This window comes from Cornus florida, unplaced genomic scaffold (assembly GCF_030987335.1).
Source record: "Cornus florida cultivar Cherokee Brave unplaced genomic scaffold, ASM3098733v1 CherokeeBrave_3.0.0_Hap2_Chr01, whole genome shotgun sequence".
Taxonomy (NCBI): Eukaryota; Viridiplantae; Streptophyta; class Magnoliopsida; order Cornales; family Cornaceae; genus Cornus; species Cornus florida.
This window is the reverse complement of record NW_026775571.1, coordinates 18,332,233-18,360,209: the sequence shown is the minus strand read 5'-3', so window position 1 is coordinate 18,360,209 and position 27,977 is coordinate 18,332,233. Positions and strand designations below refer to the sequence as shown.

Here is a 27,977-nt window from a genome sequence, read left to right as displayed (position 1 = left end):
CACAATGTTTAGTCTGATCTCTCTGTTCGAGAGGTTGTCTAATTGGTAGGGGAGAATAAAACTTATCTTTATTCTCCTGATATAACCTTGCTAGAGTGACTTTAATTGGAGTAACCAAATCCTACTCTCTGGGCCTCTTCTCTGCTTTCTAGGAGGTCTAACGCTGTAGTGGAGCTTGTTTTTGCTGAATCTTGGTTTTGGACTTCTCCTCCATAGAGATAATTGACGTCTTCCTTGCATTAGCTGCTTCTTTTTCTTCCAAATGCACGAAACCATCAGCTCTCTCATTCAACTCATCCATAGTCTTCGGCGTATTCACTACCAGACTTATGTGGAACGGTGTTCCTCGGTTCATTGCTAGTTTGAATGCTTAAACCACCGTGGATGGATGACATTCTATTACCATGCTCTTGACGAGGTTGAACCTGGTGAGGAAAGCTTGGAGATGCTCCTCTGCGTGCTGCTTCATTATGAACAGACTTGAGATATCTTTAGCCGGGCGTTTGTTCCCATAATACTGGCTTATGAACTTGTCACACAGGTCCTAGAAGCTAGTGACTGAGCCTTTTGCCAAATTCTTGAACTAATTGAGCGCTGGTTTGGTCGGCTTGTAGGAAAACACTTGCACATCAAAGGATCATTCTCCATGTTCAGAGTTATTTTCAATTGGATATGGTGCACGTGATCGATCGGATCGGTCATTCCGTTGAACAAAATGAAAACTGGCATGGAAAACTTCCTCGGATTTGGAGCGTTCAGGATCTCGTCAGTAAACGGTGAATCAACCGTTCGTACTGACGAACGGAGGGCCTCATTCTCCCTTGGAAGCCTTGGAAGAATCCTCTGATCTGCAGATCTGCTATCCGAACCTCTATAGTCGTACGTAGGCATTGAAGGCCGGTAGGGTGGATCGAATGATCTTTCCTCCGTGAGCTCTCTCTGCCACGGTGACGTAGCCTTATGGTAACCAAACTCCATGGCCTACTCTTGGCTCAGCCTTTCTTGATATGGATCGAATGCTATGGCTCCCTCTCGCCTGATCCGCTCATGATGCGGATCCAAATAAATAGATCATTCTCGATCCTCCACGCGACGAACATTTAGCGGTAAATCGCCTAGCCTGAACTCTTCGCGATGAAGATCCACGTGATTGTTCCCTTCCTACTCGCCTTGGTGAGCAACATCGGGTTGCAAGGCTCTATCTCCTACTGGAATTGGTCGTAGAATCACCAGAGCCTCTCGATGCTCCATTCCAGCTCGCAATTCTACATTCTCTCTTCTCAGGGCTTTGATCATGCTCATCAACTCATCAAGCTTCGTCTACTGGATATTCTCTTGTGGATTAGAACTCTCGCCTCCTATCATCATTTTTGATCGGAGTAGAGTCATCAACCGTGAATTCCTGACCGGATCTGCCAATGCGAACGCACTAGATCTGGCCTCAAACCAGCCGAATTCAGATCTCTTTCCACCGAATCTAATCTACAATTTGTTGATTCTATTCTTGCTGTGAACTCGTCAGATCTAATCTCGGTAAATCGATCGAGATTTTTCAAATCCGATTCCAATCTTCAAAGATCAACTAGAACCAGGTCTCTGCAAGACAGATCATGATCTTACCGATCTGAATCCAACTTCTAGAGATCAAGCTTCACCTTCATGAATCAGTCTTGATCAAATCATTCTTGATCGAAAGCGAATCAATCTTCATCGATTCCCATGGACGGTACCATTGAAGATGCAAGAAAAATGCTCTCTATTTAGAAAGAATAATTCTACACTTCAAAATATTTTTCAACCCCTTTTTCCTCTATTTTTTTTTCTATTTATAGACTGTTACAGATCTTCTAGAAGCTTCCTAACTAACTCCCTGCACTGAGCTATTCTTCTGGGCCCCTCTTGGTTATGAGCTCAATTCCTTTTATTTGAAGTCGGGCTTCTAACATGATTTCCCGGTCCTAGGCCTGACTAGTGAAGACTTGGTTCGGAGCGGTTACTCTTTCCTGACCCCTTTTTAGTAATCTGGATCGTGCCCGGCCTAGGCCATTTTTGGTATCCTCATACTTCTACCTAAGAAATCTTGAAGTATTGTTTTAATTTAAATAATATAAATGAATATAAATAATTATATTATTAAATTTAATACTTCATCATTTTATTAATACTTTGATAAAAATAAACATCATCAAACACAAATTAAATTATTTATTTTTTGGGGATATTTTGGTTGATTTTTGTGTCCAAAAGAGATGTAATATAAAAAGAATTAAAAATGAGAAACAAAGTGTGATTGTCAGATGTGCAGTTGAGGGGTGTCCATGGAGGGTACATGCTTCTTGTTTGGTAGATAAAGTAACTTATTAACTCAAGACAATTAGAGGTCCACACAATTATGTGAGGAGTGGCACTTTGAGGGATGCAACATCCACATAGAATGCTGAAAAATTTAGGCAGAGTATAAAAGACAATCCAGGGGTCCCACTAGATTCATCACATGCAATAGTGATGAACCAATTCAAAGTTGATGCAAGAACCATGCGACTATACAGAGCTAAAAGGAAAGTTACGGACGGGTTAGAGAAAAACCATGGGGAAGCATACACTTTGCTTCCTACCTTTGATAATGAAATTTTCAAATTTAATCCTGGTAATATCATGAAGCTTGAGAGGGATTTGCCAAATATGACATTTAAAATGATTTTTATGTCTTTAGAAGCTATGCAATCTGGATTGAAAAATGGTTGCAGGTGGTTCATTGGATTGGATGGTTGTCACCTAAAGACCCCTTATGGTGGTGTGCTCCTACATTCTATAGGCCTTGATGGGAATAATGGGTTTTTTTTTTTCCACTGGTTGTGGTTGTAGTGGAGAGTAAAGGGCTTTCTTCAAGAGTTGCAAAGTTTTGTTGAACTTGGTCAGGACAGACATCTATAATTCATGTTAGATCAATAAAAGGTAAAAACTGAACTGTTGATTTTTTAACCACACAGTGGTTCTAATTTATTACAAGTAGCCTTGCGGGTTCAGTAAAATAGGATGGTTGTGATTTAATCCGAAAAATATTTTAAGATTTCCTTTCTTTTCTTTTCTTTTCTTTTCTTTTATTTATTTATTTATTATTATTATTATTTTTTTCAGCAAGTTGTTCAAAGAGGAAGTAATTAATTAAGAGCTGGTTTGGTGTGATATAATTAATTGGAATGGAATGAGAATGGAGGTGAGAATGGAATGACTAGGGAATGGAATGGTCATTCCTTTTGTTGGGATGTAGAATGATTTTAATGTAATGACCATTCTCCAAGAATAGTGGAGAATGATGATTCCAATTTTAAAATTGGCACCAAATACAAGAATGGAAAAAAAAAAACATTCCATTCCACTTTCTTTTATTTCATTCCACCACACCAAACTAACCATAATTATAATGGAATGAGAATGGAGGTGGGAATGGAATGACTAGGGAATGGAATGGTCATTCTTTTTGTTGGAATGTGGAATGATTTTAATGGAATGACCATTCTCTAATAATAGTGGAGAATGATGATTCCAATTTTAAAATTGGCACTAAACACAAGAATGAAAAAAAGCCATTCCATTTCATTTTTTTTATTTCATTCCACCACACCAAACTAGCCATAAAAGTATAAACAAATACTCAGCATGAATGAAACTGGAATCGAAAAACAAAAAATACATAAAGTCCTGTCCCCACACCTGTTGAACTTGATTAAAAATAAGTAATGTGAAACTACTTATAAAGCAATAAAGCGTCCCACATGGACAAAGAAGTAAAAGAATGAATAGTATATATAACAAGAGACCCCAACACTTGGTCACGACCTTACTTGAACAGAATCTATCCTATAGGCTCGTACCTCTGCATCCTTGATTACAAAGGAGCGTGATTAGTTGTTCTGTGGTCCTGTTCATAGACCAACAGAGCGGTAGAGGAACGTTCTCAGTCAGTTCCATCAGAGACTTGACTCTGGTGGTCATGCAGTTGTCTGACAGACCACAAACCCTATCTTTTTGCTCGAAGTTCCATCTGACTCTGGTGGTCATCCAATACTGTAACATGTTTTAATGGACCAATCTTCCCAAACAATTACCACAATGCATGCCCACTCAATTTTTGCTGCGTTAAGCACAATACATATGCAGTTTGCCATTGCTTTTGGTACCAGTTAATCGGATTGCTTGAGTTGAGTGCACTCTCACTGCTCGTTGAATTGTCTCTGAGTCCCTCTCCTCTAATTTGCTTTCATTTGATTTCATCATACATTGCCTGCTGGACCTTTGGGCATGTTTTGTTATGTTGCCCCTTTGGGTTAGTCTTTGGACCGAGATGCCTTCTGTATCTTTTTTGGCAGTTGCTTTCCATTGACTGGAGCCACTGTAATTTCTTATACACATCTACACACCTAAGTGATACAATCTTTTTCAATGAGTGCGTCTCTCACACTCTAAATGCGCTATTACTCTCCCACGCTCCCCGCCCGTTGTAACTAAATTTTGCCACGTTCTCGAGTCCCCCTCACTCCCACTTTATGTCACTTAACTATAGACACAGTTGCATGAAAAATATGACCGAAGAGGATAAACTTCCCTACATCAGAATTGTCCCTCTGAATTTATAGCCCTTGTGGGGATGTACTGTGTCTATAGATATATAAGAACAAGGTTGTGTCGGAAGAGGACAAGATAAATGAAATTTGTATACATATCCAAGTAGCGGATATACAAATAAAGCAAGCACAAGTGGGGCTAGTAAAGCCCACCATTCCTTCAAACAATAGATGAGTACATTTTTACCTTCGGCTCTAGACTAATCTCGAGTTATTACAATTTATAGTGTTACTTAGATTTATTATTTTAGTACACACCATTACATTTTAGTCTCTTTTTTAATCTATCAAATAAAATAATTGGTTAACGTTATATTCTCCTCTCCTCTTTTTATTTCGGATAAAGTGCATTAAACTCCCTTGAACTATTGGTCATTTGCAAGAAATCCCCCTGAACTACAAAAAACCCCTCTGAACTATGATTTTGTTGCAATTTACCCCCTGAACTATTGGTCATTTGCAAGAAACCCCCCTGAACTACAAAAAAACTCATGAACTATGATTTTGTTGCAATTTACCCCCATGATATCAGCTTCCGGCACCAGAAATTTTGAAGGACCAGTTTACCCGTATAACACACTATGTCGTTTTAACTTATACACTTCTTACATTTTTTTTTTTTTTTGCCAAAAGATGCTTTTCACCCAACATAACCCAAAACAGAAAGCTAGAGAGAGAGAAGAGACCAAAGAAATCTGAGGTCGGCGGGATGGCTCGGTCTCGGATGATGGCGGCTATGCACAGAGGACTCGGCTGTGATGAGAGCTTCGTTGACTCGGCCATGAACTGTGGAGGCGGCGACGAGCTCAAGGGGGCTCGGCGGTGAATTGTGGACGACTGTGTGCTCGAAACACGGACGGCGGTGTGCTCGGCTATGGAGATGGCAGAATGGGCCGGCGAGCTTGGAATGGACGGTGGAATGGACCAGCGAGCAAGGTGAGCTAAACGGCGGGCAAGGCAGTGACGGCAATGGGCTGACGCAACAGTGCAGAGAAGTGCGATATATATGGTCGACAGATCTGGCAGGTGGTGCAACGGCTATGATGGAGCTATGACAGGAGACCCACTGATCCCAACAACAGATTCCTTGGCTTATCCAAACACTCCTCAGATGACATCTACCACTTCGATCCCAGCCACAAATTCCTCGGCTTCATCGTCCCTTTCAGTCAATCAATTCGCATGGATGAGGTAAACTGCAAAAAAAAAAAAAATATAGTTCAGGAGGGTTTCTTACACTTACCCTAATAGTTCAGGGGGGTTTCTTGCACATACCCCAATAGTTCAGGGGGTTTTTTTTGGAACTTTTATAGTTCAGGAGGTTTCTTGCACATACCCTAATAGTTCAGGGGAGTTTAATGCACTTTACCCTTTCATTTATTATTTTTAATAATAACAAACGTTATTAATTTTTTTTTTTTTTTTTTTACTGCGCCAAACATAGCTTAAATATTTTCCTTGCTCTTATTATTCTGTTTGGGCTCATCATGTCATCATCAACTGAAGATTATTTCCATTTTACTTTAGAGTCAAAGCATTACACCACGATAAAAAGAGGTTGTGGGTTGTTGATGATTTGCTCACTTTCTACTCTAATTTGACTGGACCTGTCAAATAAGCTAGAAGACGAGGCCTGACAAAGCACTAGAAATTTACTTGTTTACCATGTTTGATTACAACTTTAAACATCTTAGTCCCTCTCCTCTGATGTGCTTTCATTTGACATTTGTATTGCTCATTTGCTTGCTGCTGGTCATTTGCTAAAAATTGACCTTTTTTTATTTTTTTTTATTTTTTTGTGTGACTCGGGATATCCGAGACTTCGCCCAACTAATTTCTGAGGACCCAAAAAGGGTGGCCTCCCCACCTAGGCCGGTAGCTTTTTTTTTTTTTTACTCATTCTGTGCCAAAATATATATATATATATATATATATGTTCACATTTCTTTTTCCTAATTCAAAATCAAATTTACTCTATTTGTTTTAATATTCCTAATTTATTCCCTTCGCTTGAAGTTATAAAAACACGTAATCCCACCATAAAAGGATAAATATGAAAATCATTCTCTACCGCTACAATAAAAAAAACATAATAAACTACTCTCTTAAAAAGTCAAGTTCCTAACAAGAGACACTTTTTAATTATGAGAGCGAGGTAGTAGTTGCTTTCCATTGACTGGAACCCACTTTAATTACTTATACATCTATGCAATGACAACGTTCTTCAAAGTCATTCGGTTAAACTACAGCGGATTAAGATCCTCTGCTGTAAGAGGATCGTGTTGTACTTATATTGTAGTGAAAAAATGAATTTTTTTTTAATTGATAAATGAATATATATTTTTTTAATTGGTAACTTTAGAGTCCCACCGAAAAAGGAACGATGTTAAAAAAAATAAAATAGAAAGAAAAAAAAATAAAGGAAAACAAAATATCCTCTTCTGCTTCAGCGCCTCCCTCCCACGTCACCGTCCTGCCATCTCCCTCTTTCGTCACGATGTACCTTAAAATAACATAGTCGTACAGGTTGTTCAAGCATCACCTAAAAAATAAAATAGACAGAAAAAAAAAAAAAAAATTCTCAACACTTTTTTTTTTGTGTTTCTCAACACTTTTAATATTTTTTTCAGCTTATTTAATTTTGTTCTCAACACTTTTTAATCTTTTTATCAATACCTTTTAATCTTATTCTCAACACTTTTAATTTTATTCTCAACACTTTTTAATCTTTTTTTCAACACATTAAATCTTATCCTCAACAATTTTTAATTTTTTTTCTCAACACATTTAATGTTGTTATCAATATATTTAATCTTATTCTCAACACTTTTTAATCTTATTCTCAACACCTTTTAATCTTGTTATCAATATCTCTAATCTTATTTTCAACACTTTTTAATCTTGTTCTCAACACCATTTAATCTTTATTTCAACACTTTTAATATTTACCTCAATACCTTTTAATTTTTATCTCACTACCTTTCAACACTTTTTAATATTTTTTCTCAACAACTTTAATCTTATTCTCAACACTTTTTAATCTTTTTTCTCAACACCTTTAACCTTATTCTAAACCTTTTCAATCTTATTTTCAACACCATTTAATCTTATTTTCACCGCCTTTAATCTCTAACTCAACACATTCTAATCAATACCTTTTAATCTTTATCTCAACACTTTAAATCTTTACCTCAATACTTTTTAATCTTTACCTCAATACCTTTCAACACTTTTTAATCTTTTTTCTCAACACCTTTAATTTTGTTCGCAACACTTTTTAATCTTTTTTCTCAACACCTTCAATCTTGTTATCAACACCATTTTTCATTTTTTCTCGACACCTTTAATCTTAATTTCAATCTCTTTAATCTTATTCTCAATATTTTTATTTTATTTTATTCTCAACACCTTTAATCTTATTCTCAACACCATTTAATCTTATTTTCAACACCTGTAATCTGTAACTGAACATATTTTAATCATTACCTCAATACATTTTAATCTTTATTTCAACACTTTTAATCTTTACCTCAATACATTTAATCTGTTTCTCAACACTATTAAATCTTATTCTCAATATCATTTAATCTTGCTATCAACACCTTTAATTTTTTTCTCATACACTTTTTTTTTTTTTTTTTCCACTTTTTAATCTTATTCACCTTTAAAGATAACATTTTTTAACATTTTTTCTCAGCACGTTTAATCTTGTTCTCAACACTTTTTAATCTTTTTTCTCAACACCTTCAATCTTGTTATCAAAAACTTTTTTTTTTTTTTTTCAACCACCTTTAATCTTATTCGCAATCTCTTTAATCTTATTCTCAACACTTTTTTTTTCAACACTTTAATCTTTTTCTCAACTTATTTAATTTTGTTATCAACACCTTTTAATCTTTTTATCAACACATTTTAATCTTATTTTCAACACTTTTAATCTTGTTCTCAACATTTTTTAATATTTTTTTTAAACACCTTAAATCTTGTCCTCAATAATTTTTAATCTTTTTCTTAACACATTTAATGTTGTTATCAATACATTTAATCTTTTTCTCAACAGATTTAATCTTGTTTTCAACACTTTAATTTTGTGCTCAGCACCATTTAATCTCTACCTCAACACATTTTTATCATTACCTCAATACCTTTTAATCTTTATCTTAACACTTTTAATCTTTACTTCAATACCTTTTAATTTTTACCTCTGTACCTTTCAACATTTTTTAATCTTTTTTTCTCAACATCTTTAATCTCGTTCTGAACACCATTTAATCTTATTTTCAACACCTTTAATCTATAACTCAGCACCTTTTAATTATTACCTCAATTCCTTTTAATCTTTATCTCAACACTTTAAATCTTTACCTCAATACATTTAATCTTGATCTCAACACCTTTTATAGGAAGATTGATTGAAGATTACATATGATGCAAAGCTCCATAATACAAGGCAATTATTGAAAAATATACAACCTTTCACGTACACAAAATGGTGGTTCTAATAGTGATTTCCTTCTTCTTTTTTATTAACAAATCCAATATTATCTTATTACAACATGAAATAATAACAATTTTTTTCTCAACACCTTAAATCTTTTTCTCAAAACTCTTTAATCTTTTTCTGAACGTTTTTAATCTTGTTTTCAACACTTTTTAATCTTTTTCTCAACACCTTTAATCTTGTTCTCAACACTTTTTAATCTTTTTATCAACACCTTTAATAATAATTTTTTTCTCAACACCTTAAATCTTGTTCTCAACACTTTTTAATCTTTTTCTCAACTTATTTAATTTTGTTCTTAACACTTTTTAATCTTTTTCTCAACACCTTTTAATCTTGTTCTCAACACTTTTTAATCTTTTTCTCAACACCTTTTAATCTTGTTCTCAACACCTTAATTCTTGTACTCAACAATTTTTAATCTTTTTCTCAACACCATTTAATCTTGTTTTCAATACATTTAATCTTGTTCTCAACACCTTTTAATCTTTTTATCAATACCTTTAATCTTGTTCTCAACATTATTTAATCTTATTCTCAACATTATTTAATCTTATTCTCAACACATTTAATCTCTAACTCAACACATTTTAATCATTACCTCAATACCTTTTAATCTTTATCTTAACACTTTTGAAAACAATATTAAAAAATGTTAAGAACAAGATTAAATGTATTGATAACAACATTATATGTGTTGAGAAAAAGACTAAAAACTGTTGAGGGCAAGATTTAAGGTGTTGAGAAAAAGATTAAAAAGTGTCGAGAACAAGATTAAAAGGTATTGATAAAAGATGAAAAAATGTTAAGAGCAAAATTAAAAAAGTTGAGAAAAATATTAAAGGTGTTGAGAAGAAAAAAAAAAAAAAATGTGTTGAGAATATTTTATTTTCCTGTTTTTTTTTTTTTTCTTGGCTACTTAGTGAAAAGGGGTTATTATCCACCTTTTTCAAGAATGAAAGCTTTCAATGCACTAGTAGCCCAATTGAGATATAACCAATTCAATAATCAACAAAGCATGTACCCCACAAATGAATGTTAGTGTGCGTCTGTGCTAGTGTAGAATTCTAAAGTGAATCTCAAAACAATCACAAAATCAAGATGATGTGGACCACAAGTGTAAGCAAGATATCAATTTTTCGAAAAATTTACTCATAAATAGCATCCACAAGGAATACAAGGAGTATCATCTAAGCTATAAAAGAGTGGACACGTTTGAATAGTCTCAGGCTTGATTTCATATTGATTTGCTTCAAAATTAGGCAACATAATACAAGTAGGTGCATGATATGCATGAAGATTGCAATGATCACGGAGGACCATCCTCAAAATATCTCAGATTTGTTTTTATCCAAAAAGGCGCCGCCATTGAAGATCGATCCAGCTTCAGTTCGATAGATCTCAGTCATGTTCGATCGATCTCACTTCAAGTTCGATCGATCGAACTTCCCAAATCCCGAGAAAAATCCAAATTCCAGCTCATTAAAGTTGTCTCATATCTAATCATTAGAGGAATACTGGTGTACGAGCCCAGCTCATTGGGAGTGATTTTTGACCTACTTATATAAGGAATATGAGCCATTTTTTTAAGAGAGCTTTTGATATACTCCTAAAAGGCTTTTCTTGAACCGCACATTCACTACATTATTTTGGCGTATAGGAACGGCCGTTGTCATATAATTTTAGTATACAATTGATATAACATTTAGAATATATATAAATATATATATATATATATATATATATATATATATATATATTTAATATAGTTTATTAACTAATCTATAAAAACAAATAAAATATATTCTAAATTGTAAAACCTATGAATGATGCATATTGTTTAGACAATTGTAAAAAACATTATTTCAATATCGAACGAAAATAAACTTTCAACATATTATATAATACATGAGTTTAAATATATTACAGATCGACATGAGTTTCATAAATATTACATCATTTGTTAACAGGCACAATAAAAATTCATGAAGTAAAATTGAACTAATATATTACATCATTTATCAATAGCCACAATAATTAACAACAACAACATGAGCAATAAAATAAATAATATAGTTATAGTAAGACAATAACAGCCACAATAGATAATGTAGTTTTGCCTATTTTGTTAAGCTTGCATAACAGCAACCGCATCCTCCAACTTTTTGCTCCACATGACCACCCACTTGCAGATGTTGGTGCATGTCATCCAACCATGTAAATGCACGAGCATGTGACTAAAACATTAAAGACTTGTATATTATTATAATGCCCCTGTGACAATAAGATGTACGTATAAAAAATTATTAATGCAAAGAAAATTGTATACCCCCCAAGCTGGACATCTATAGAATGAACATCCATATTTCTTTTAAGTTTCAGCCGTATAAAGATTCATTCGACCCCTTCCATATGCACAAGGTAGCCTGTCACCCTATATCTTATACATGACTGCATATACAAGTTATTACAGTTATCCAAATCATAAAAAGGTTAAAATATAGTTATCACAAGTTATTACATTTATCGAAATCGTAAAAGAGAGTTAACATAAAATAGTTATTACATTTATCCAAATCCTAACAAATAATTAAAATAAAGTAGTTATCACAATTATCCAAATACTAACAAATAGTTAAAATAAAATAATTATTACAGTTATCCAAATACTAACAAATAGTTAAAATAAAGTAGTTATTATAGTTATCCAAACATGATAAACATCTAAATGCAATTTCAAGGGTGTTGAATTGTATTCCATATATTATTAGCAATATGATCACGTAAAATATTCCTTGGTTGAGAGCAAGACCGCGATACATTAACCTAAACATCATCATTATCATCTTCAAATATTTCATCTATTAGCGCCTCCACAGTTGCATCATCAAATATTGCATCTACTTATGCCTCCTCTCTTATAAAGTTGTGAAGTGTGTAGCAGGCTAAAACAATAGCAACTTGACCTTCAAACTTATATGGGGCATTTGGTTCAAGATGGGGAATCTCATCTTAAGCATCCCAAAACAACGCTCAATGATACTTTGCAAAGACGAGTGCATGTGATTGTATGTTTCCTTTCTACCTCGGAGTTGCCGAGAAGCTCTACGGTACTCTTGAAAGTGGTACCGTTGACCCCTGTAGGGAGCCAAGAAACTCAATTGATTGGCATACCCGGAGTCCACCAAATAATATTTTCTTGCCATTTTATAAACTATAAACAATTGTACCATTATATTTAAAATAACTATTGCAAATTGTAGGAAGTATGACATTTACCATCTGGAGGCTGTGGGAAATGCATATCCTCATTATTAATGGTCTCATCAATATCTTAGAATCATTAGCAAACCCCTCCCATCCTACTACAACGTACGTGAACATCATATCAAAATCACAAACAGCTATTACATTTTGTGCGGTATCCCCTTTCCTACCACGAAATGGTATTTGCTGGTCTACAGGCACGTTTGCATGGATATGAGTTTCATCAATTGCCCCTACGCAATTCTTAAAAAAAGGGTAGTACTTTTTTGACTTTTTTATATGGTTAGGAACTATGGTTAAATCTGAGGCGACAATAATCTTTTTCCCTCAATCACACACTTTTTGTAAAACCAAATGGACGTGTTTTGAAATTGTATAGGTAGAGTGTTGAAAGCTTTCTGCTACCACACGATTCCTTTCACTGTGAGCTAAAGTAAGCAAGAATATGTCAACTTGTTCATAAACACTTACAACTTTAGAGTCTTTCAACCCTAATGACCTAAGTTCCCCACACAACTTCAAAAAAAAATAAGGGTGGACATCCTAAAGTTTTCAAAACATCTACTTCTATGCTCGTTCAGGATCTCCATTATATATGTTTCCCCCTTAAAAGTGAATCCCTACAAGGTTGTTTATGTGACATCTTGGGTTTTTATTAGGTTCTTTATATTCTCAAGAAAATTATTTTTTTCTTTGCAATTATTTTTTTTTCTCTTGCTGCCACATGAATTTATTTTTTCTTATCCTTAATATTTAAAATGCATCAAGATTTATTTCCTATTCTTTGTGAGTTAAGTAGTTTTATCTCTATTATGCTAAAACTATTTTTTTTTTCTCCATGGTGGTGTTGTATTATTTTCCTTGTTTTAGGTAGAAGGGTGGGCCAAAGACGCAATTAGTTAGCTAAGTTATGCGGGTTCACTGTTAGAGGAAATTGTGGGGAAGTATTGCTGTTCCTCTGTATTTAAAATAGATGGTGGGGAAAATTTGCAATTTACACAAGATTTATATATTAGTGGGAAACACCTGTCATTATTCCTAGCATCCTAAGGATACGTTTGTGCTCTAAGATTGACACCAAGACACCAAGCTTAGGCCCTTCCACATATTTCTCTGCATGTAAGAGTATCTAAAAGTAACTAATAGAAAGGGGAAAGAGGAAGAAAAAGGGCGGCCGAGGAAGGCTGCGGAGTTGCTTATTCATCTATGTAATTGGTAGGGATTTTCTAATTTTGCTGATTTAGGAGATTTTCATTCTCTAAAATTTCTTTGATAGTCCTATATGTTATATTGAAATTTATTTCTCTGTAAGCTCACGAAATATTTCTCTCTAGTTGTGATACATAGAATTTTTGAATGTCATGTTTTCTAATATGTGTAGGTTCTGATTTTTCCTCTTTGAAAGATTGAGACAAGCATTGTCTATATCATGTTAAAAACTAATTTTTTCTTTAATTATTTGAAAATAAGGGTACTTCTAGTTAAGGTTTTATGAAATCCCTTTATGCATATTGTGTTAAAGTGAGATGTTTACTGGTTTGTGCACAAGAAACAAATTTAGTAGACTTTCTTCAAGTTTGAACTTCTAAGTTGGTATAATAGACATCATGAGAACATATTTTCTTGTGTGAATTGAGACTGGGTACGTGAAGTCTCGGAAGGGAAAAGAGGGTATGAGCTACCCTAAGGTGTAAGTCCCAAAACCCGCAGCGGTAGACCCTTGTTTGGGTATTTAGGAGTTGTTTACACACTGATCGGTGTGGGAGTGATAGTGTGGGACACTCCGGGATGAGTTAAAGGTGTTCAATGAATTGTACCAAAGAAAAGAAAATGTTTTTTTTTTTTTTTTTATAACAAATTTCCTGAATATTTTGTTAGCTTACTATGAGTTTTGTCTGTTCTTTTGTATGAAAATATAAAATTCTGATATATATAACATAGTCTATAATTAAAATAACAAAACCTCATTTAGGCATCATTAGAATTTTCCTACTGGGCATTGTCTCACTCTTAACAATTTTCAGGTACCGTCAACCGAGATGGTGGACGTGGGGATGCTAATTGTGGTCCATGACTTGCTTTTGCACTGGGATATATTTTTGGATTGAAGCCTATGTTGCTTGATGAAATTAAGCTGATAGCATGATCAATTTTATTTTGGCTTTTATTATAGTAGTTATAGTATGACTTCTGTAGTAGGTTGTAGAATTGTCACTCTTTGTGCTGGTTCGAAAATGTTAGCATGCTCTTTTATTGTATATATTTGGTTTCGATGTTGTATATAATTGGTTTAAGGTGTAAAACATGTTATATTGTTAATGTATGGGTTTAGCCTATTTTAGGGTATTAGTTGTACCATCATTTATGTGTATACCAATGTAGTTTTTGTGAATTGACTAAGTTTCTACCCATCCGTATAAAGACCTTGGTGTGTAAATGTATCTGTTTATATGTAAATGGATATCTAGATACTTCTTGCTTATGTTCCTTGTGGGTTTGAATGATGGAATTGATGATAGGGAATCGAAAATTGTTTTGTTACAGGAAATTCACTTTTCTTTCCATTTTGCTGAAATTCAAAAATTTCTCCAAGGAGCTGTATTGATTCAAATGATTTTAAATTTTTATCACAACTTCCCTAATGCATCTAGTATTTCTCCATAAAATTTTGTAATTTTGAAATCAACAGATATTTTTCTAAAATTCGAGAGTACCAGCTGTCCGAATTTTACATCTGCTGGAAATCAGATTTTACTTGAATTATTGACCAACTTTTCGAGACCGGATCTTTATAAAAATTTCCAGTTTTATACGTCCCTAAGTCTACTTTCTAAAAATTAATTTATTGGAATTTTCATAGCTCCGGATATTTCAAATGAATGATGGTTTCCGAAACACTTTATTTTCAGCTCATTCTTAGACAACCACTTTCCTTCCAAAAATTGATTTTATTTGCAAAGCTTAAGTTGCTGGGAATTGTAGTGTCATATTACTCTTTGAGTCTAGTTTTTAAATCATTTTCGGTTGCTTCGTTTCGATTTAAAATGAATTTGCTACGGATTTTTGAGTAATCGTTACTTAGTTTTCTTACAATTACAATGAGCTGTCTATTATTTTTTTTTTGGAACCATACTTTATAACGCCCTATGGTTTTGGGGCATGACAGGTTTGGTATCAGAGCCTAGGCTGTAGTTCATTGGGAGAATTTGTGTGATGTTTGACTGTTGATGTTATAAACAAGTTGCATTGTACCATGCTATGTGATAAATGATTGTAACTTGTTGATTATGTGCTCTAAAGTGTTAAATGTGTGCCCTTTTAATTGCATATATTCCTATGCTATAAAGTTAGATGGTATGTGATGAGTGACTTTAAATTGTAACATTATGTCAAAAAAAAAAAATTATGCACATGTGCTTATGCTCTAGATGTTGTATGCAATATGATTAACTTGATTTTTAAAGTGTGTTTTCTAGTTCATGATGTTTAGAGAAGTTGCCAGTGCTAATTCAAATGAACAGCTTACAAATGATGAGAGGCTTACAAGGGTGTTCCAAGCCTTAGAAGATCTCACTGGACTTGTGGGACGGCAAGTCCAAATGAACTAGGCTCCCAATCTAGTTAGGGAGTTGACAATAGCTGAAAAGAAGATAAAGTGTCTTGCGGAGTTTCGGAGGCTCAAACCTCCAAATTTTAGAGGAAACAAGGGTCAGGATGTATGTGAATCTGAGAAATGGCTTAAAGAAATCAAAAAGCTTTTTGAGGTGACATCCATACCCAAAGAATTCAAAGTAGCCATTGCCTCGTCACTCTTATTTGATGAGGCCGATCACTAGTGGGACACCGTGAAGATTAGACATGATTTTAAAAGCATGACTTGGACAACCTTTGAAGAACTCTTTTATGCCTAATATTTTCAAGATGTGGTTCAAGAAGCCAAGCTACAGGAATTTCTTCATCTCACTCATCGTAATATGACAGTTGCTGAATATGATGCTAAGTTTATGGAATTAAGTCGGTTTGGGAAGTGCTTGATAGCTACGGAGGAGATGAAGGCCTCAAAGTTCGAGAGGGGACTCCGACCCACCATCCGAGAAAAAATAGTGGCTTTACGCATCCGGAAGTATTCTGACATGGTAGACAGTGCCATGAGTGTGGAACGTGAAAGGGAGGATTTTCAGAAAATTCAAGAAAGGTCCCGGGGTTCGCATAAAAATCAGAATTGTTGTCCCTCCAACAACAAAAGGCAAAGGGGTGGACAAGATTCAAGTGGGGGCAGTTTTGAAGGCAACTTCAATAAAGCTCCTGATGAATGTTTTATTGTGGAAAGAAGGGGCATTTCAAACGAAACTGTCCATCTCTACATTCAGCCCCAAGAAATGATCAAGTGTAGTCTCAAGTTCCTAGTCACTCTCAAATGTCTCAACAATCACATCCACGCTCAGGGTACTCTTATACTCCACCAGCAACATCCACAAATCAGCCTCGCTTAACTTAAAAAGGGGAAAATGTGGACCAAGCTTCCAAGCCACAAGGAAGGGTATTTTGTATCAGTCCAAATGAAGCCGAAGGGCAAGCTAGCAATATGTTTGTTAAAGGTACTATTCTGATTTTCCACACCTGGGCTCGTACATTGTTTGACATTGGTTCATCCCATTCCTTCAATTCTAAATCTTTTAAATTATCCTTGGGGCTAGAGGTTGTTCCTTTAGATTTTCCACTTGAACTTGTTACTCCGGTAGGGGAACTTACCAAGAGCATTTTAGTTTGCAAGTCTTGTACTGTTTCCATTGCGGGTTGCTATTTGGTTCATGACTTGATCTTGTTTTACATGAATGAGTTTGACGTCATACTCGGAATGGACTGGTTATCCTCTCATCGAGCCATAGTGGATTGTTATTATAAAAGGGTGACCTTCTAGGAAGAAAATGGAACTACCTTCTATTTTCGAGGAGACGCGCACATCCTTCCACCAATGTCTTCTTCCAAAATGTTTATGTTAAAGGGAAGGAGCCGAAATTTCCTTGGCCTTCTAGCTTCTATTTGTGCGAAGCCGAGTTCTTTGGCATAATCTGTTCCAATGATTGTGGTAAGTGAATTTGAAGACGTTTTTCCATCTGATTTGCCTGGATTACCACCCAAGCGAGAAGTAGACTTCTCTATTGAGTTGTACCCTAGAACTGCTCCAATTTCCATTTCTCCTTACCGAATGGCACCAGCTAAGCTTTAAGAACTCAAGAAGCAAATACAGGAACTCCAAGAGAAAGGGGTTTATTCGGCTTAGCTCTTCACGTTGGGGTGCTCCGATTCTTTTTGCCAAAAAGCACGACGGTTCTTTACGGTTTTGTGTCAACTACCTAAAGCTTAATCGGGTAACAATAAAGAACAAGTACCCGTTGCTACGAATAGATGAATTATTTAACCAACTTCAGGGCTCTAGTTTCTTCTAAAAAAATTGATCTACGATCTGGGTACCACCAGTTGCAAGTAAGAGAAGAAGACATACAAAAAACAACATTTCGAACTTGATACGGCCACTTTGAGTTTCTTGCCATGCCCTTCGGATTGACAAATGCCCTGGCAACATTCATGGGTTTAATGAACCGCATCTTCCAACCATATTTTGATCGATTCATCATTGTTTTTATAGATGACATAGTAATTTATTCCAAAAACCAAGAAGAGCGTAAAAAGCACTTGAGAGTGGTCTTGCAACTTCTTCGGGAAAATCAGTTGTATTCTAAGCAAGAAAAATGCGAATTCTAGATGACAGAAGTAAAATTTTTGGGTCATGTAGTGTCCAAAAATGGCATCTTAGTAGATCCATCAAAAGTTGAGGCTATTTTAAGTTGGGAAAGGCTAAAGAATGTTACAGAAATTCGAAGCTTCCTCAGACTAGCAGGGTACTACCGTCATTTTATAGAAAATTTCTCTTGGATTGCAATGCCATTAACACAACTGACAAGAAAAGGGGTCAAGTATGAGTGGACTGTAAAATGTAAAAAAGCATTCCAAGAGCTGCAACGCAGGTTGACAACGACACCCGTTCTCGTCATCCCCAATGGTGAAGACAAGTATGTTGTCTACATCATCGCTTCTTCAGTCGACCTTGGGTGTGTTCTCATGTAACAAGGCAAAGTTGTGGCTTATGGTTTACGCCAACTAAAGCCACATGAGCGACGTTAACCAACCCATGACTTAGAATTGGCTGCGGTCATTTTCACACTCAAGTTGTGGCGATGTTATCTTTACGGCTCCAAATTTGAGGTGTACTCCGATTACAAGAGCTTAAAGTACTTGTTCACCCAAAAAGAATTGAACAACCGACAAAGAGGATGGCTAGAGTATCTTGAAGATTACGACTTCACGCTTCATTACCATCCAGGAAAGGCCAATGTGGTTGTCGATGCTCTAAGCCGAAAATGCCAAGCTATAACATACAATTATGCCATCCAAGCATGGAGGACATGCAGCGTTTTAGAATAGTACAATCTGCAATTAGGCGAAATGAATGAGAAAGCTTATGCATTTGCTTTGGTAGCTCGACCCACACTACTTCAACATGTCATTGAGACACAATGACAAGATGCAGAGTTGGAGGCTATTCGAAAACAGATTTCCAGCAATAATGATATGCAGGAATGGTCCTTGTTCACAGATGGAGGTCTACGTTTCAAACAACGTCTCGTGGTACCAAATGAGCCTAACATTAGAAAAGAAGTCCTAGATGAAGCCCACCGCTCAAAATTCATGATTCACCTAGGAAACACAAAAATGTATCAAGATTTGCATCGACATTTTTTGTGGAAAAGCATGAAGATTGATGTGGCAGAATACGTGGCTAAGTGCCTAACTTGTCAACAAATTAAAGCGGAGCATCAATGACCTGCCGGCCTACTTCAACCACTTCCCGTTGCTAGGTGGAAATGGGACTGTATCACCATGGACTTTGTGATCAGGTTGCCAAAGACTCGAGGTGGCTATGACTCAATATGGGTTATTGTGGATAGACTCACCAAATCAGCCCATTTTTTTCCGGTCCGTGCCACGGATTCATTTGAAGCTTTGAGTAAGCTTTACATCCAGAAGATCATATGTCTCCATGGCATTCCCTTGTCAATTGTCCAACCATGATCCCCTTTTCACCTCTAAATTTTGGAAGGGATTACAAAATGCTATGGGCACAAAATTAGACCTTAGCACCGCTTTTCATCCTCAAACCGACGGGTAATCGGAGAGAGTTATTCAAATCCTTGAGGATATGTTAAGAGCATATTCTTTGGACTTCAAGGGCAGCTGGAGTGAGCACTTACCATTAGTGGAATTCGCCTACAACAATAGCTACTAGTCAAGCATCGGTATAGCTCCATACGAGGCACTTTATGGTAGGCCTTGCCGCTCTCCCTTATGTTGGGTTAAAAAGGAAGAAGTTCTCCTTGTGGGGCCGGAGTTAGTGCAGCAAACCACTGAAAAGATTAAAGTAATTCGGGAAAGGTTATATGCAGCCCAAAGCTGGCAAAAGAGCTACGCCGATAAAAGGAGGAGGCCACTAGAATTTGAAGTCGGGGACTTTGTTTTTCTCAAGGTAGCTCCATATAAAGGCATTTTCAGATTTGGAAAGAAAGGCAAACTCACTCCAAGATTCATAGGACCATTTAAGATTGTTCAAAAGGTAGGAACACAAGCGTATCGATTGGCTCTACCACCTACGTTCGCTCATGTTCACGACATGTTCCATGTGTCAAAGCTTAGGAAGTACCATTCGGATTCCTCACATGTTGTTGAGTGGCATGATTTGCATTTGCAAGAAGATGCTTCCTACCTTGAACAACCTGTTCAAGTATTAGATTGGAAAGCAAATGTTCTCCGTAATAAGACTATTCCACTTGTGAAAGTTTTGTGGCGACACCATGGAGTAGAAGAGGCAACGTGGGAGTTAGAGTTTGATATGCAAGATGGATTTCCTCATCTTTTTCATGAATCAGGTTTGCATTATGAAATTTCGAGGACGAAATTTTTTTTTAGGGAAGGAGAATATGACATCTTGGGTTTTTATTAGGTTCTTTATATTCTTAAGTAAATTATTTTTTTCTTTGCAATTATTTTTTTTTCTCTTGCTGCCACACAAATTTATTTTTTCTTATCCTTAATATTTAAAATGCATCAAGATTTATTTTCCTATTCTTTGTGAGTTAAGTTGTTTTATCTCTATTATGCTGAAACTACTTTTTTTTTTTTTCTCCATAGTGGTGTTGTATTATTTTCCTTGTTTTAGGTAGAAGGGTGGGCCAAAGACGCAATTAGTTAGCTAAGTTATGCGGGTTCACTATTAGAGGAAATTGTGGGGAAGTATTGTTGTTCCTTTGTATTTAAATTAGATGGTGGGAAAAACTTGCAATTTACACAAGATTTATATATTAGTGGGAAACACTTGTCATTATTCTTAGCATATCTTGAGGACATGTTTATGTTCTAAGATTGACACCAAGACACCAAGCTAAGGCCCTTCCACATATTTCTCTACATGTAAGAATATCTAAAAGTAACTAACAGAAAGGTGAAAGAGGAAGATCGAGCAAGGAAAGGAGGAAGAAAAAGGGAGGCCGAGGAAGGCTAGGGAGTTGTTTATTCATCTATATAATTGGTAGGGATTCTCTAATTTTGCTGATTTGGGAGATTTTCATTCTCTAAAATTTCTTTGATAGTCCTATATGTTATATTGAAATTTCCTTCTCTAAAAGCTCATGAAATATTTCTCTCTAGTTGCGATACTTAGAATTTTTGAATGTCATGTTTTCTAATATGTGTAGGTTCTGATTTTTCCTCTTTGAAAGATTGAGACAAGCATTGTCTATATCATGTTAAAAACTGTTTTTTTCTTTAATTATTTGAAAATAAGGGTACTTCCAGTTAAGGTTTTATGAAATCCCTTTATGCATATTGTGTTAAAGTGAGATGTTTACAGGTTTGTGCACAAGAAACAAATTTAGTAGACTTCCTTCAAGTTTAAACTTCTAAGTTGGTACAATAGACATCATGAGAATAGATTGTCCTGCGTGAATTAAGACTCGGTGCATGAAGCCTCAGAAGGAAAAAGAGGGTACGAGCTACACTAGGGTGAAAGTCCTAAAACCTGCAGCGGTAGACTCTTGTTTGGGTATTTGGGAGTTGTTTACACATTGATCGGTGTGGGAGTGACAGTGTGGGACACTCCGGGATGAGTTGAAGGTCTTCGATGAATTGTACCAAAGAAAGAAAATGTTTTTTTTTTTTATAACAAATTTCCTGAATATTTTGTTAGCTCACTATGAGTTTTGTCTGTTTTTTTGTACGAAAATATAAAATTCTGATATATATAACATAGTCTATAATTAAAAGAACAAAACCTCATGTAGGCATCATTAGAATTTTCCTACAGGGCATTGTCTCACTCCTAACAATTTTCAGGTACCGTCAACCGAGATGGTGGACGTGGGGATGCTAATTGTGGTCCATGACTTGCTTTTGCACTGGGATATATTTTTGGATTGAAGCCTATGTTGCTTGATGAAATTAAGCTGATAGCATGATCAGTTTTATTTTGGCTTTTATTATAGTAGTTATAGCATGACTCCTATAGCAGGTTGTAGAATTGTCACTCTTTGCGCTGGTTCGAAAATGTTAACATGCTCTTCTATTGTATATATTTGGTTTTGATGTTGTATATAGTTGGCTTAAGGTGTAAAGCATGCTATGGTGTTAATGTATGGGTTTAGCCTATTTCAGGGTATTAGTTGTACCCTCTTTTATGTGTATACGAATGTAGTTTTTGTGAATTGACTAAGTTTCTACACATCCATATAAAGACCTTGGTGTGTAAATGTATCTATTTCTATGTACATGGATATCTAAAGACTTCTTGCTTATGTTCCTTGTGGGTTTGAGTGATGGAATTGATGATAGGGAATCGAAAATTGTTTTGTTGCAGGAAATTCACTTTTCTTTCAATTTTGCTGAAATTCAAACATTTCTCAAAGGAGTTGTATTGACCCAAATGCTTTCAAATTTTTACCACAATTTCCTTTATGCATCTAGTATTTCTCCATAAAATTGTGTAATTTTTGGATCAATACATATTTTTCTAAAATTCGAGAGTACCAGCTGTCCGAATTTTACATCTACTGGAAATCAGATTTTACTTGAATTATTTGACCAAATTTTCGAGACCGGATCTTTATAAAAATTTCCAGTTTTATACTTCCCTAAGTTTACTTTCTAAAAATGAATTTATTGGAATTTTCATAGCTCCGGATATTTGAAATGAATGAAGGTTTCCGAAACACTTTATTTTTAGCTCATTCTTAGACAGCCATTTTCCTTCCAAAAACTGATTTTATTTGCAAAGCTTAAGTTGCTGGGAATTGTTTTGTCACATTACCCATTGAGTCTAGTTTTCAAATCATTTTTGTTTGCTCTGTTTTGACTTAAAATTAATTTGCTATGGATTTTTGAGTAATCGTTACTTAGTTTTCTTCCAATTACAATGAGCTGTCTATTATTTTTTTTTTGGAACCGTACTTTATCACGCCCTATGGTTTTGGGGCTGACAGTTTATGGTAATGTTTCATATAATAATCCAATATACATGCCATTATGATAACATATTCATTCTCGTCATCATCGTCATTGTACAACTCAATTATTGTCCTAATATCCATCTGTATAATACAAAATGTAAGAAATGACATAAATCACAACCATTCTAAGCCAAATACCAAATAAGAAATAAAAGCAAGACAACAAATAAAATCATCCCAAGCAAAATAGTGATGTTGTCAATACAATCATCCCAATAACATAAATACTAGTGTACTTAATATTACAATCATCCAAGGTCATAACAAAACCAAATAAGAAATAAACGAATACACCAAATAAAGTATACTTAATAGTACAGTCATTCAATGTCATAATAAAAGAAACACATCAAATCAAAGATTCATGATCCAACCAACCCTCTTATCATTAAGAAGGTCATTCAGAAAGAAATCCCTCCAAACTTCATCATTACGTAACATCTGGGTGACCTTAGCATATTGTTTATCAATGCCCTCTAACTAATTCAAAATACTACAACATAACTTAAAATCACCTTTTGTCTTGTCTAAAGAATTTACTTCAACCTGACATTCTTCATGGACTGTTTTCATATTAGATGATGAAGCTTCTTTTATGGCCTTTTCAATTTGATCACATTTCATGTTGGCATTGTCTTTCATTTGCACCATGACATCGCTTAATGTGGGGGCAAAATTCTCTTTCTTTGGTTTCTTATCATGAGGTTTAGGAGAGGGACTGATCCCATGACCGTCTCAGCTAAATCATCAATTTCAAATGAGGTATGTATGGTTACATGATGTAAGGGGGCTTGGTTGATAATTGGTGGATTAATCGAAGTATTAACATGTGCACCTGCAGCGTGTGTGCCTCCAAATATGGTGGTGAGCTTGTCAAAATGCTTGCATCCCTTCTTTCAAAAATTACTATAATGGTTATTCACCTACAAATTATTAAAGTACTATTAATATTAAGTAAAGTATACATTTGTAAAATCGAAATACATTTATTTGAATAACTAACCTTCATCAATATAGCCCATCTTTCATTTTCAACTATAACCATGCCCGTCTTAGCATTGTATCCTATGCCTGTTTCTACTAACAAACTCACGAAGGCTTTGTACTCTACCCTCACGTGGTTGAATTTGCTCCTAAGTTGTTTCGGTGCATACTTCTTCCCTGTACGGACCCTTATGCCTTTTACTAGATTCTTCCAACCAGTTGGATTAAAAGTTCCACTAGTCCGATTACCAACCCTCACTTCTTCCTCCATACAGATAATGAAAGCTTCGAGTTGATTATTATCCCATACTAGTTTTGTATCATCGGTATTGTCTGTAAGGTCCTTTATTTCTTCTCCCGCCACATTGTCACCATTGATATCCATCTAATTACATAGTTTTAATAAGAATGGGTTAAAAGGGTTATTAACAACTGTGGTCCGATAAATTATGCATGTTGAGTGAGATTCTTAAAATGACTCGCATGTAGGGTGCAGTAATTTCAGTTTCCATTAATGTATTTCCACCAAGTTTGAAATCAATGATCCTCTAACTAAAGCTAACCCAATTAACAAAGTATAGAATAAGGCATGCACAACAAAAAGCTAACACTAAAATATTCTTAAATGAAAAAATCAAAGGGATGGTCCATTGAGATCAATTCAACCTTAAAGCCTGATATGACTCATTAGTTAACAAAAAGCCAAAAAAAAAAAAAAAAAAAAAAGATTAGAGCCAAAGGCATGTAGGGTGCAGTAATTTCAGTTTCCACTATTGTATTTCCACCAAGTTTGAATTCGATGATCCTCCAACTAAAGCTAAACCAATTAAAAAAGTATAGAATTAGGCATGCACAATCAAAAGCTAACACTAAAATATTCTTAAATGGAAAAATCAAAGGGATGGTCCATTGAGATTAGTTCAACCTTGAAGCCTGATATGAATCTTTAGTTAATAAAAAGCCAAAAAAAAAAAAAAAAAAAAAAAAAATGGAGCCTAAGGCATGTAGGGTGCAGTAATTTCAGTTTCCATTAATGTATTTCAGTTGACTAAGATAAATTCCAAAACAGTCATCTCCATTATTATTGCAAGAACTTCTTATCTACTTCATCAGATTCTGATTATCAAGATGCTTGGAAGTATGTATTTTATTATCAAAATAAAAATTTCAAACACTCTTGGTTTATTTATTTTGCCAAAGAATTTGATTAGGAACTCCCAACATGGTTCATGGATTAATTGGCTCAATTTGGTACTGACATTGAAATTCTTTCAGAAGATGTTCTTAATGCATACTCTTCATGTTATGATTGTCTTGAACAATCTTGTCAGAGTAACAATTCCATTTCTGTATTTTATGTCAAATTTTGCCTCATCCAGTTATATGTATATATATATATATATATATAACATTTTAATTATTATCCTAGTATTATAGTATCAATATAGGTTTTATGTACAATACCATTCCAGTACTAAAATAATTTTTTGATTGCATAAGATTTCAAAAGAGGGAAAAGAAATTTGAGAATAGGTGGCCGCCTTGCATAGCAGTAGTTGTTAGAAAAACCATATTCCATGAAATAACTAGAAAAAAAAGGTATCAAGCAAACTCAAAGAGACATCAGAAATGACAAACTTAAAAGCCAATAGAAACAACCACCAATACAATATTCTTTATCAAGCATACTTGTTGGAAGGAGGGCTATGTACCTGGTTCAAAGAAGATTTGCCTGGAGTTGTTGAAGAAGAGTAAAGTTCCGAATCAGAAACATGGCTTTTTCATCACTTCAATTTTTAACCTTAGATTAGGTAAAAAATGAGTTTGTATCATCTTTAAAATAAAATAAAAAATATTTAAAACAATTTTAACAAAACTCAACATACCGAGATGAGAAAGTTGAGGAAATAGAGAGAGAACTTGGGGAGATTTTGGACAGAGAGAAGAGAATCCGAGAGTGGAGAGAGACGCGATAAAGAGTAAGCTCGGCCCCTTTATGAAGAACTCGCCGGAGTGACAAAAGGCAGTGGCGAAGCTTAGGTTCGCCGGAAAACGCAGAGGTGAGATAGAGGGAATTTCTCTTCAGATCTTCATATACAGTGGTCGATTTGAAGCTCGATCTCCAAACAACATCAAAATTTTAGACAGAAAACAACGATAACAAGAAGAAGAAGCAGAGGAGCTCACTAGTGAGAAGAAGATGACTCTTAAGGAAAGCTTCAGATCTATTTCAGTGTGGTCGATTTCAAGCCCACAACAGTGACAAGAAGAGGACTGTGTAGGAAAGCTTCGTCGATTTTAAGCCCAGTTTGGTTTTCGTCGATTTGAAGCCCGACGATGTGCACTGGAGTCGCCGAATTGCCTTGCTGCGTGAACCCTAGAACATTGTTGCGATTTGTGTTTATACCTGTTCTCAAAATGGAACAAGTTTGGGCATATGTTGCATCTGCTACAGTGACAAGTGGGCCGATCATGAATAATGAATGAATAGCTAAGTCAGTATAGATGCAGACAACTGACTGACACACACACAAAACTATATTTAACACATATATATAATGAAAGCATATAAGCACAAAGCATGGCAACACATGTGAAGGAAAACATAAGGCATAATGACACATGTTGTATACCATCATGTTAAAGCAACTAAGGGAAAGCGTTTATAAGCTTTCAAACATATAAGCATGTAAACATGTTATCAAAAAGCATGTGAACACATCAAAGAAAATCAACAAAAGCATGATATGCACTAAAAACCCGTCGTATAAGGTTTTTGAACCCCGACGCTCTGATACCACCTGTGATGGCCCTCGTTTTTCAAGCCAGTGCGTCTTATGATGACTCAAAATTTGACTCGATAACGGATCCTGAATGCCGAAGTAAAAATAGAAACCAAGTCTCTAAAGATGCACATCATCCCTAAGACACCAATGTGACCTCCCATGAGTCATGGAAACTAAAAGGAAAACAAATGCGGAAATGATGTTTAAAAAAAAAAAAGAACAAGTTTAGCCCTAGGGACAAAATGGTATTTTCAAAACATAAATGGGTGCCACTGTGCACACCATTGGAAAGACAACGAAAAATTAATGAAGTTAAACTCAATAATCGCCTGATTCGGAGTCCAGACGAAGAAGTTATGGCCAAAACAAAAACAAAGCATCAGGGCTGTCAGGACGGGGCACCAGGGGCGCCCATGGCACAAGCTACGCGTGCGTTAGTCCAAGCCATGCGTTCGGGCGCTGCAACCTCTTGACATGCCATGTGAACCTGCACCTATTTTTTGACTTATAATGCTGTTTTGAGGGCTTAAATGACCTTTTTTGGGAAAAAGTTGTGAAGTAAACCCCCCCTCCCCCCCCCCCCAAAAAAAAGAAAAATCATGTTTTCTACATGACCATGTCAAGAAAAGTTTTTAATTTTCAAATGAAATACCCAAAATTTCCCTTAGATCAGACTTTTTCCTGAAAAAGTGCGTGTACCAGAAAATCAGATTTGATGCAAGGTTTTCAAGACTGAGATGACATTTGTTGGAAAAATGTTGTGAAGAAACCCCCTTAAAAACACGTTTTCTATGTGACTATGTCAAGGCCAGAATTTATTTTCCAAAGGAAAAATCCCAAAATGCCCCTAAACCAGATTTTGTATAAAAAAAAAGTGCAAAATGAGTCGATAAGGAGGCTCATTTCACCAAGGAAAGGGTTTTGCTAAAAAATGACCATGCCCGCAGATGTATGTTGATTCATGGTTGATCAAGTGTTTTGCACTTTAAATGTGATATAACATGATGAGAAGGTACAATATTATTAATTAGCGTAATGAAGCTCATGGTTCAGCATTCTATGGTTCGGCACTATAGGGTTCAGCACTATGTGGTTCAGCACTTACAAGGATCAACACTTAAAGGTTTAGCACTTAAAGGTTCAGCACTTCAAGGTTCAACATTATATGGTTCAGCACTTACAAGGATCAACCCTTAAA

General features: G+C 35.3%; 1 protein-coding gene and 1 long non-coding RNA gene across 3 annotated transcripts; one reads left to right on the top strand and one right to left on the bottom strand.

The window, feature by feature from the left end:
* Positions 1-16,367: 16,367 nt before the first annotated feature.
* LOC132269740 (uncharacterized) lies at positions 16,368-16,886 on the top strand. The gene has a single exon (XM_059770994.1). It carries the CDS (start codon positions 16,368-16,370, stop codon positions 16,884-16,886), a length of 519 nt encoding a protein of 172 aa, XP_059626977.1.
* A 5,999-nt stretch (positions 16,887-22,885) lies between these two features.
* Positions 22,886-26,511, bottom strand: LOC132293299 (uncharacterized). Of its 2 annotated transcripts, none has more exons than XR_009477816.1 (3): positions 25,880-26,511; positions 24,013-25,794; positions 22,886-23,932 (listed from the first exon to the last, which is right to left on the bottom strand). It is a non-coding gene; the product is annotated as an uncharacterized LOC132293299 (long non-coding RNA). The 2 variants fall into 2 exon arrangements; XR_009477815.1 differs by having other exon boundaries at positions 22,893-24,378; positions 25,706-25,794.
* Positions 26,512-27,977: the final 1,466 nt, after the last annotated feature.